This window comes from Oncorhynchus mykiss, chromosome 10, assembly GCF_013265735.2.
Source record: "Oncorhynchus mykiss isolate Arlee chromosome 10, USDA_OmykA_1.1, whole genome shotgun sequence".
NCBI lineage: Eukaryota > Metazoa > Chordata > Actinopteri > Salmoniformes > Salmonidae > Oncorhynchus > Oncorhynchus mykiss.
In genome coordinates, this window is record NC_048574.1 from 27,216,335 (window position 1) to 27,228,714 (window position 12,380).

The 12,380-nt window shown below is 42.4% G+C and overlaps 1 protein-coding gene across 3 annotated transcripts in view; it reads left to right on the forward strand.

Annotated features, from left to right (window-relative positions):
* Positions 1-12,380, forward strand: part of ap2b1 (adaptor related protein complex 2 subunit beta 1) — a 91,178-nt gene that overhangs the window by 38,725 nt on the left and 40,073 nt on the right. For 2 of the 3 annotated variants that reach the window (XM_021617928.2, XM_021617926.2), the window contains exons 15-17: positions 4,620-4,661; positions 5,216-5,362; positions 10,273-10,418. In XM_021617928.2, coding sequence (XP_021473603.1) covers positions 4,620-4,661; positions 5,216-5,362; positions 10,273-10,418 — 335 coding nt within the window. The remainder of the gene's footprint in view (positions 1-4,619; positions 4,662-5,215; positions 5,363-10,272; positions 10,419-12,380) is intronic. The other variant, XM_036989983.1, reaches the window with a different exon arrangement.

Consider the following 12,380-nt stretch of genomic DNA (forward strand, 5'->3'; position numbering starts at 1 on the left):
AGGGGGTGCTGAGATGTTGGTAGAGGTAGCCAGGTGGAAAGCATGGCCAGCCGTAGAAAAATGCTTATTGAAATTCTCGATTATCGTAGATTTTTCGGTGGTTACAGTGTTTCCTATCCTCAGTGCAGTGGGCAGCTGGGAGGAGGTGCTCTTATTCTCCATGGACTTTACAGTGTCCCAAAACCTTTTGGAATTAGTGCTACAGGATGCAAATTTCTGATTGAAAAAGCTAGCCTTAGCTTTCCTAACTGACTGAGTATATTGGTTCCTGACTTCCCTGAAAAGTTACATATTGCGGGGGCTATTCGATGCTAATCCAGTACGCCACCGGATGTTTTTGTTCTGGTCAAGGACAGTCAAGTCTGGGGTGAACCATGGGCTATATATGTTTTTAGTTCTACATTTTTTGAATGGGGCATGCTTATTTAAGATGGTGAGGAAAGCACTATTAAAGAGCAACCAGGCATCCTCTACTGACGGGATGAATTCAATATCCTTCCAGGATACCCGGGCCAGGTCGATTAGAAAGGCCTGCTCGTTGAAGTGTTTTACTGAGCATTTGACAGTGATAAGGGGTGGTTGTTTGACCGCGGACCCATTACGCACGCAGGCAATGCGGCAGTGATCGCTGAGATCCTGGTTGAAGTCATCAGAGTTGTATTTAGAGGACAGGTTGGTCAGGATGATATCTAAGAGGATGCCCATGGTTACGGATTTAAGGTTCTACTTGATAGGTTCCTTAATAATTTGTGTAAGATTGAGGTAATCTATTTTAGATTGTAGGAAGGCCAAGGAGTCCCAATTTAGGTCACCTAACCGTACAAACTCTGAAGACAGATGGGGGGTCAATCAATTCACATATGGTGTCCAGGGCACAGCTGGGGGCTGAAGGGGGTCTATAACAAGCGGCAACTGTGAGATAGTTGTTTCTGGAAAGGTGTATTTTTAAAAGTAGAAGCTCGAATTGTTTGGGCACAGACTTGGATAGTATGACAGAACTCTGCAGGCACTCTCTGCAGTAGATTGCAACTCTGCCCCATTTGGCAGTTCTATCTTGTCGGAAAATGTTATAGTTAGGGATGGAAATTCTGGATTTTTTGTGGCCTTCCTAAGCCAGGTTTCAGACACGGCTAGGACATTCGGGTTTGCGGGGTGTGCTAAAGCAGTGAATAAAACAAACTTAGGGAGGAGGCTTCTAATGTTATCATGGATGAAAACAAGGCTTTTACGGTTACCGAAGTCAACAAATGAGAGCGCCTGGGGAATGGGAGTAGTGCTGGGGGCTGCGGGGCCTGGGTTAACCTCTACATCACCAGAGGAACAGAGGAGGAGTAGGATAAGGGTACGGCTAAAGGCTATAAGAACTGGTCGTCTAGTGCGTTCGGAACAGAGAGAAAAAGGAGCAGATTTCTGGGTGCGGAAGAATATATTCAAGGCATTATGTACAGACAAGGGTATGGTAGGATGTGAGTACAGTGAAGGTAAACCCAGGCATTGAGTGACGATGAGAGAGGTTTTGTCTCTAGGCACCATTTAAGCCAGGTGCGGTCACTGCATGTGTGGGAGGTGGAACAAAATGGTTTGCTAAGGCATATTGAGCAGGGATGGAGGCTCTACAGTGAAATAAGACTATAATCAATTAACCAAAATAGCAATAGACAAGGCATATTGACATTAGGGAGAGGCATGTTTAGCCGAGTGATAATAGGGTCTAGTGAGTAGCTAGGCGAGCTGGAGACATGGTGAATCAGACAGCTAGTGGGCCGGGGCTAGCAGATGGGCATCCGGGGGACGTCGCAACGGAAGAGCCCGTTGAAACCCCCTTGGACGGTTACGTCGGCAGACCAGTCGTGATGGATCGGCGGGGCTCCGTGTCGGCAGTGAAGGGTCCAGGCCTATTGGCAAAATAGGTATTGTAGCCCAAGAATTGGCTGATAGGCCTCTTTGGCTGGCCGTGAGATGGGTCAAGCTCCATGCTAGCTCCAGGCTAAATGATGCTTGCTTCGGGACAGAGACGTTAGCCAGGAGTAGCCACTCGGATAGCAGCTAGCTAGCTGCGATGATCCGGTGTAGAGGTTCAGAGCTTGCAGTAGGAATTCGGAGATGTGGTAGAGAAAAAGCAGTCCTATATGCTCTGGGTTGATATCGCCCTGGGCAGACTGGCAGGAATTGACCGGGCTGAGGCTGGCTGAAGACCGCTAGCAGTAGCTAACTGACTACTAGCTTGTTACTGGTTAGCTGGCTAGCTTCTGATGGGGGTTCCGGTTCTAAAGTATAAAAAAATTGCAGATCCGTACCACAATGGGTGGGGCGGGTTGCAGGATAGTATGTTCAGTCCGTAGATGGAAATTGAGATTAAAAATTATAAAGAATATATACGAAGAAAAATATATATATACATGGGACAGGACAAAACAGATGTCCGACTGCTACGCCATCTTGGAAAAATATGACCTTGGGAATCGATAAAAAAATGACTCGATAGATCACTCAGAGATGCACAATAACAATATAACATTCAAAATGGGCGAACCTTTCCTTTAACTGCTGCATTCAAGGTTTTAATATAATCAAACTCATTCATATTTTTGTGATTTAGTAGCAAACTGCTCTTATCCAGAGTGACAACAAGGTGTGTGAATAACTAATGGGTTGCAGATAAATCCAGTCTGCATTGAGTGGCACTACAGATGGTGTAGAAATTCAGTTGGTCTAAAAGAGTATCTCTAGTCTGAAGACGTGGGCTAGAATTTTAGCACTTTTGGATCTCAACAAGGGAGGGAACAGGCTAAAACTGCGATTCGAACCAAGACATTTTTCACAAGATATTAAAACATGTTTTCCAGAGCCTGAAACTTCTTACCCCGGCATTATTTAAATTATGTGTTCTGTTTTATTTTTAGCATTCCTAAAAGGCCCTTGTATCGTCAGTATAAAACCTTGGCAGTAGTTCCTGACACTTGTCTCCCACTTCAATAGACTTCTCCAACTCTGTGACAAGCATTGTCTCTCGCCACTATGCAAAAACTGGTATTTAAACCCTGGGAGAATATCTGGAATATTCATATGATCAACAACAAAAAAATGTCTGTGTGAGGGTGAAGTGAGACAATATTGACTAGTGAGACAATCATGACTATTCTGCCAGTTCTCCTTCGCAGGTGTAGAAGTGATGTTCAATTCAGCCTGGTTGACGAAGACTCCCAGAGGTCCCTTAACATAACACTGAAAAGGCCACAGCAGACAGCCATTTTGTTCTGAGTGGTTCACCTTCAAAATCAACCACATCCTCAAGGAAGGCCTGAACACACAATGTACTTTTGTGCAAGCTCGCTAAACTAGGTATCTACTCAGTCTAGATTGTCAATTATTGAGTGTGAAATGTGGAAAAAAGTGTTTGTCAAACCAAAGTATTGTCCACCTGTGGTACAATGTGGGCATCAAACATTAGGAGACAATTCATTTATTTCACTTCATTGTAATGATGGATGTGTTTGAAAGTGAGAAAGGATTGTATCCATTTAGATTCACCAACATCAAATATCCTCAAGTTGTCTTGAACGTTGCTTCTAACATTGCTTGCACCGATGCTTTTCTATCTGCCTTTTTATCAGTCCAATACCAGAGTGTGATTTGTGCCTTGCTGGGTCTTCGGCTATAATTTTTTTAATGGTATTCCAGTCTCGCTATGTGGCTGTCAAGGTGACTTCACACTTCTCACAGTCAAAATGCATTTGCCTAAAAGTGCCATGTCTCAAAGGAAGTTTTGTCCTGAATATCGCAATGGCTACCGTTACATACAGTGGGGTCTGGAATTATTGGATCCCTGGATAAAGATGAGCAAAAAACACTGTATAAAATAAATAATACAAGTACTGAGCTATATTGTATGCAAAACATGTTTTACAAATTATATTGAAAACGTGATACAATAATTTTGACCCCTATCTTTTTGGAGAAAATAAACACTACTTTCTCCGAGCAATTTTATTAGTATAAAATAATATAATTGTTTTTTAGCATACAATATAGGTCAGTATTTCTATTATTTATTTCATAGTCTTTGTTGCTAATCTTTATCAAGGGATCCAATAATTCTGGAGCCTACTGTACCTCATTACATTTTTTCAACTAGCCATTTAAAAGGATATTTTGCATCTTGAAATAATCTTTTGTGTAGACTTCATTGCTTTAATTGCTTTATCTTCCACATCCCTGTGAGAATTCAAAGCTAAAAGTAAACTGGATTGGTGAAAGAAGCCCAATACATTAAAGCTATTATACCTGCTTGCTTTTTGACTGTGAATTCTCAAATATGTATAGCTAATGTTAATTTCACAATTAACTATTCTTCCATCTCAATGTTAATATTTCGGCAATGTTTTCTGGTCTTCTGACTGAGTGATGCGAAGCGCACCTGATAACCATTTCACTGTAACAGAATTACAATCTTCATAATAACCTTTTGTCATATTCTAGGCAGTCTATGGGTTGAACTGCTTTTGGGGAATGGGGTTGGGGATGGGTTGCTATTGCTAAGTACTTCTCTTTCTCTCTCTCTGTCTTTGTCTATATCTTGTGTTTGGATGCGGGTGCTGGATATGGGTCCTCTCCTGTAGCTCGGTGGAGACCTGGGAGGAGGTGTTGGGGGAAGTCCAGCAGTAAGTGAGCCCTTCCGTTTTTTCCGTCCGCATACTGCATGCTCTTCGAAGTTATAACGGGATTCAAAACTTAACTGCCAAACAATTCAAAGCTAGACAAACTATTCTTTTCCCAATCACACTCGCTTCACCTTTGACCTTGCTTGGCACTGATGGGGGAGGGGGAGAAAACGTATTCCAGTGAAGGATTACTCAAGTTGGTTGGGAAATCATAGGCTGAAATTCTGACAGAAGATACTTTCCACCTCAGCAAATCGGAGCATTGGAGAATGTATTTCTCAAGTCAGGATTTCAGCTGTAGTGAATGTGCAAAATCAATTGACGATCAGAATCATTCTTTAAAAACGAATCAAGAAAAAAGGTGTCGATCACCATAAGTATTTGAAACGTACTCATTTGACAACGATGAGTTTGGAATTTATCGTCTTTTTATTCTTCAATTAGGTCGCTAGAGGACCATCGTCTCGCAGATAAGTTACATTTTGGATTCATAGTTGTGCTGATGTCCTTTTGTGCTTATGTGCTTTTTGTGTCTGTGTGTGTATGTGACTTAGGTGGGACAGAACTTTATTCCCTCATCAGTTCCCAACACGTTCGCCCCATCGCCGACTCCTGCAGCGCTCAGCAGCGGCCTCAACGACCTGTTTGAGCTCTCCACAGGCATGGCCATCTCCACAGGAGGCTATGTTACCCCCAAATCTGTGAGTACCCACTACCCACAGCTAAACGCTTATGTTGATGTTCAATATTAATTTTAGCAAGAGCTAAATGATAATATTAATGTTAATGTTGTATGCTAATGTTAGTACTATGTTGGTATAAAGTAGACTTTCATTGCTAATATATTACACCAGCATGGGCAGAGAATAAACAATAAGCTCAGATAAAGCTATTTGAAATGCTAATGCTCACTCATTAGCACCTAGCAAGCAGAGAAATGCATACAGAACCTTGAGCCATGCAGCAAAGTCACTCTTCATGTAGGACAGTGCATAAATATAGTTATGACGTTGTTTGGCCGGGGCGAAAGGAGGGGGTGAGTTAAGTCCAACTTGGCATCAACAGGCTCCACCCAAGATTCCTGTTCAAAATGGGTCATTTATATATATCATACAGTTAAGTAATGTAGAAGAGGCTCACAATGTCCTCACTGTGGTATGTGCACTGTTAATTGTTATGTATTGTGAGCAAGACAAAGGAGATGATCGTGGACGACAGGAAAAGCAGGGCCGAACAGGCTCCCATTAACATTGACGATGCTGTAGTGGAGCGGGTCGAGAGTTTCAAGTTCCTTGGTGTCCACATCACCAACAAACTATCATGTTCCAAACACACCAAGAGAGTTGTGAAGAGGGCACAACAACACTTTTTCCCCCTCAGGAGATTTGGCATGGGTCCCCAGATACTCAAAAAGTTCTACAGCTACACCATCGAGAGCATCCTGATCAGTTGCTTCACCGCCTGGTAAGGCGCTACAAAGGGAAGTGCGTACGGCCTAATACATCACTGGGGCCAAACTTCCTGCCATCCAGGACCTACAGTTGAAGTCGGAAGTTTACATACACCTTAGCCAAATACATTTAAACTCAGTTTCACAATTCCTGAAATTTTATCCTAGTACAAATTCCCAGTCTTAGATCAGTTAGGATCACCACTTCATTTTAAAAATGTGAAATGTCAGAATAATAGTACAGAGAATGAATAATTTCAGCTTTTATTTCTTTCATCACATTCCCAGTGGGTCAGATGTTTATATACACTCAATTAGTATTTGGTAGCATTGCCTTTAAATTGTTTAACTTGGGTCAAATGTTTTGGGCAGCCTTCCACAAGCTTCCCACAATAACTTGGGTGAATTTTGGCCCATTCCTCCTGACAAAGCTGGTGTAACTGAGTCAGGTTTGTAGGCCTCCTTGATCGCACACGCTTTTTCAGTTCTGCCCACACATTTTCTATAGGATTGAGGTCAGTGCTTTGTGTTGGCCACTCCAATACCTTGACTTGGTTGTCCTTAAGCCATTTTGCCACAACTTTGGGAGTATGCTTGGGGTCATTCTTCATTTGGAAGACCCATTTGCGACCAAGCTTTAACTTCCTGACTGATGTCTTGAGATGTTGCTTCAATATATCCACATAATTTTCCTACCTCATGATGCCATCTGTTTTGGGAAGGGCACCAGTCCCTCCTGCAGCAAAGCACCCCCACAATATGATGCTGCCACCCCGTGCTTCACGGTTGGGATGGTGTTCTTCGGCTTGCAAGCCTCCCCCTTTTTCCTCCAAACATAACGATGGTCTTTATGGCCATTTTTGTTTCATCAGACCAGAGGACATTTCTCCAAAAAGTCAGATCTTTGTTCCCATGTGCAGTTGCAAACCGTAGTCTGCCTTTCTTTTGGGCGATTTTGGAGCAGTGGCTTCTTCCTTGCTGAGCAGCCTTTCAGGTTGTGTCGATATAGGACTCGTTTTTCTGTGGATATAGATACAATGGGGCAAAAAAGTTTTTAGTCAGCCACCAATTGTGCAAGTTTTCCCACTTAAAAAGATGAGAGAGGCCTCACAGGTACACTTCAACTATGACAGACAAAATCAGAAAAAAAGCTTTTTATGAATTTATTTGCAAATTATGGTGGAAAATAAGTATTTGGTCACCTACAAACAAGCAAGATTTCTGGCTCTCACAGACCTGTAACTTATTCTTTAAGAGGCTCCTCTGTCCTCCACTCGTTACCTGTATTAATGGCACCTGTTTGAACTTGTTATCAGTATAAAAGACACCTGTCCACAACCTCAAGCAGTCACACTCCAAACTCCACTATGGCCAAGACCAAAGAGCTGTCAAAGGACACCAGAACCAACATTGTAGACCTGCACCAGGCTGGGAAGACTGAATCTGCAATAGGTAAGCAGCTTGGTTTGAAGAAATCAACTGTGGGAGCAATTATTAGGAAATGGAAGACATACAAGACCACTGATAATCTCCCTCGATCTGGGGCTCCACGCAAGATCTCACCCCGTCGGGTCAAAATGATCACAAGAACGGTGAGCAAAAATCCCAGAACCTCACGGGGGGACCTAGTGAATGACCTGCAGAGAGCTGGGACCAAAGTAACAAAGCCTACCATCAGTAACACACTACGCTGCCAGGGACTCAAATCCTGCAGTGCCAGACGTGTCCCCCTGCTTAAGCCAGTACATGTCCAGGCCCGTCTGAAGTTTGCTAGAGAGCATTTGGATGATCCAGAAGAAGATTGGGAGAATGTCATATGGTCAGATGAAACCAAAATATAACTTTTTGGTAAAAACTCAACTCGTCGTGTTTGGAGGACAAAGAATGCTGAGTTGTATCCAAAGAACACCATACCTACTGTGAAGCATGGGGGTGGAAACATCATGCTTGGGGCTGTTTTTCTGCAAAGGGACCAGGACGACTGATCCATGTAAAGGAAAGAATGAATGGGGCCATGTTTCGTGAGATTTTGATTGAAAACCTCCTTCCATCAGCAAGGGCATTTGAAGATGAAACGTGGCTGGGTCTTTCAGCATGACAATGATCCCAAACACACCACCCGGGCAACGAAGGAGTGGCTTCTTTAGAAGCATTTTAAGGTCCTGGAGTGGCCTAGCCAGTCTCCAGATCTCAACCCCATAGAAAATCTTTGGAGGGAGTTGAAAGTCCTTGTTGCCCAGCAACAGCCCCAAAACATCACTGCTCTAGAGGAGATCTGCATGGAGGAATGGGCCAAAATACCAGCAACAGTGTGTGAAGGCTTACAGAAAACGTTTGACCTCTGTCATTGCCAACAAAGGCTATATAACAAAGTATTGAGATAAACTTTTGTTATTAACCAAATACTTATTTTCCACCATAATTTGCAAATAAATAAATTAAAAATCCTACAATGTGATTTTCTGGATTTTTTTTCTCATTTTGTCTGTCATAGTTGAAGTGTACATATGATGAAAATTACAGGCCTCTCTCATCTTTTTAAGTGTGAGAACTTGCACAACTGATGGTTGACTAAATACTTTTTTGCCCCACTGTACCTTTGTACCTGTTTCCTCCAGAATCTTCACAAGGTCCTTTGCTGTTGTTCTGGGATTGATTTGCACTTTTGGCATCTCTAGGAGACCGAACGCGTCTCCTTCCTGAGTGGTATGACGGCTGCATGGTCCTATGGTGTTTATACTTGCGTACTATTGTTTGTACATTTGAACGTGGTACCTTCAGACGTTTGGAAAATGCTCCCAAGGATGAATCAGACTTGTGGAGGACTCTACAATTTTTTTGAGGTATTGGCTGATTTCTTTTGATTTTCCCATGATGTCAAGCAAAGAGGCACCGAGTTTGAAGGTAGGCCTTGAAATACAGCCACAGGTACACCTCCAATTGACTCAAATGATGTCAATTAGCCTATCAGAAGCTTCTGCCATGACATCATTTTCTGGATTTTCCCAAGCTGTTTAAAGGCACAGTCAACTTAGTGTATATATACTTCTGACCCACTGGAGTTGTGATACATTGAAGTATAAGTGAAATAATCTGTCTGTAAACAATTGTTGGAAAAATGACTTGTGTCATGCACAAAGTAGATGTCCTAACTGACTTGCAAAAATTACAGTTTGTTAACAAGACATTTGTGGACTGGTTAAGTTTTTAAATGTATTTTAATAAATTATCTTCTCCCCAATTTCGTGGTGTCCAATTGTTAGTAGTTACTTTCTTGTTTCTTCGCTACTCCCGTACGGGCTCGGGAGAGACGAAGGTCGAAAGCCATGCGTCCTCCGAAACACAACCCAACCAAGCCGCACTGCTTCTTTAACACAGCGCGCATCCAACCCGGAAGCCAGCCGCACCAATGTGTCGGAGGAAACACCGTGCACCCGGCAACCTGGTTAGCGCGCACTGCGCCCGCCCCGCCACAGGAGTCGCTGGTGCACGATGTGACAAGGATATCCCTACCGGCCAAACCCTCCCTAACCCGGACAACGCTAGGACAATTGTGCGTCGCCCCATGGACCTCCCGGTCGCGGCCGGCTGCGACAGAGCCTGGTCACGAACCCAGAGTCTCTGGTGGCACAGCTATCACTGCAATGCAGTGTCCTAGACCACTGCCCCACCCGGGAGGCCACTGTTGCTACTTGCTGTTCATTATCTATGTATAGTCACTTTACCCCTAACTATATGTACAAATTACCTCGACTAACTTGTACCTCCGCACATTGACTTGGTACCGGTAGCCCCTGTGTATAGCCTCATTTATTGTTTTGTAATTTAGTTTGTTTTGTACTTTAGTTTTAGTAAATATTTTCTTAACTCTATTTCTAGAACTGCATGGTTGGTTAAGGGCTTGTAAGTAAGCATTTCACGGTAAGGTCTACCTGTTGTATTCGGCAAATGTGGCAAATAACATGTGATTTGATTTTAATTTATGCCCTCCATTCTCGATCTCCCTTTGTGTCCAACTCAATATAATGAAGGGGCAACATAGCACAGACATGTACACAGTAGTGAGTCATGTTGCCATTTTCAAATTACCCTGCTCCCAGGTATGGGTGAATCGTTTTGCACGTTCATATTTCTTTATGTAAGGTCTATCTCTTCTCCCAGGTATGGCTGCCTGCAGTGAAAGCTAAAGGACTGGAGATCTCAGGCACATTCTCCCGCCGACAGGGCCAAATGTACATGGACATGACCTTTACCAACAAGGCCTTGCAGCACATGACCGACTTCGCTATCCAGTTCAACAAGAACAGGTGAGAGAGGGGCGACTGATATCAAATCATAGATGCTTTCTCCTGCCAATGTGCCCTTAAACTGCACTGTCTGTGGCGGACTCTGTGTTCCAACTTCTCCGTGGGTGTGTGTACACGGTACACGTGTCTCAGGGACTTGGGATAAAGAAGCAAAACAATATCTCAGCTGTACTAGCAGTTAAGGTCTTCTGTGGCCTCACTGTAAAAATGGTTCTCTGCTTTTTGTTCACACCAACTTTGTATTTAGTTGCTCTAAGCTTACCGTGACTCTCCATTCACTATAACTATGGCCATTCACTATAACCATGGCCATTCACTATAACTATGGCCATTCACTATAACCATGGCCATTCACTAAACACATTGTTAATAGATCATAGGCTAGTTCTCAGTAACGATCCACTTAGTTAAGGGGTATAGCCGTTTATAGTCATATACTTCGCAAAAATAGTTAAATGGGTTTAAATGTTAGTCATAGTCCCTGGGCATACATGGAATGGTATGTTATGTGCACTTGTCTCCTGAAGTTGGTACAGTATGGGAGTATGTTGTATGATAACTAAACACGACCACTACTCTGAAAGGCATTGACTTGTCAAGAGCAGATTGTAAATGTAGCTCCATTCACCTGAAGCACTTATTAACCCTTTACACTTGTGGAAATTGGCCTATATGGATTTGGCCAAATTGAAAAGTTTCTAACAGAAGAATTCTAAAAAGCATACGTGTGACCATGGTAGCAATTGAAAGAGAACACTGGCAATTATAGGGAAATTATTAGACCAAAGGTGAGGACACAACAATTCACTTGACAAGACTAAATCCAAATGTTACACTGTTGATTTAATGTGCATTTAGCATTTACTGTACTTTTTTCCAGCATTTTTCAATAACAAAACCTGAAAATACTCTGGATACATTCAGTAACATAAGAATATTAACAGAAATGTTGGAATAGGTGCAAGAAAAAACTATTACAAGGGTTTGTGTGAGAGGTCTAACTGGTGTCTCAAGTGGCCAAACACCTCTCCAAACTGGGCACTGTTCTTTTTTTTAATATGTTTATTATTTTCCAATAAAAATACATTTTAAAAAGACTGATACGAACATTGACATTCATTGTACTGTTGAATGGGATGGCAAATTTAGAGGACAAAACTTAACTCACACATACAAAAAATAAAACGAAATCCTATTAGGTGGTACATATATAAGAAGACAGCATATAGTCATTACAAGCAGTGTAGTTAAGCCAAAAATAAATATTGAGTGGAGTACAGTACAGAGTAGCAGCAGATCATCAACCCAGTTATGAAGCAGGACTAGACCATTTATCCAGTATCTGCTGCCATATTTTGTAAAACACTGGACTTCTATTGGAGGTATTGTATCAAATCTTTTCCATATGTATTACATTCCCTAAATCCCGTAACCACATTTCAAAGGTAGGTACAGTACAGTCTCCAATTTCCACAATTGCAATATGAGCCTTTTGGCTAATAGAGTGCAAAGAGAGACAGCCTTCCCTTCCTGGTTATTCCCATCAACTGTACCAAACAGAGCGGTCAATGGGTCTGGGGCTAGAACTCTGATAAGTAATCAAAAATGAGAGCCCAGTAAGCATGTAACTTAGGACATGTCCAAAATAAGTGGGTCAACGTCCCCTCATCCTGCTTGAACCACTCACACAGTGGTGAGGTGTCCGGGAATATTTATGCATTTTCACTTTTGAGTAATGTAACCTGTGTATCACATTAAACTGATCACTGTTGTATCTGGCATTCACTGAACTGTGGTTTATATTCCTGAGAGCTTCTACCCAGTCCTCATCTGAGATTTCTAAACCAAGTTCCTGCTCCCAAGCCCTTTTAACAGTCTATAGATACCTCTATGTGGGCCTGTAGCACATCATAAAGTCTAGAGACCGACCCTTTTTATTTTTTTTATCTCACCTTTATTTAA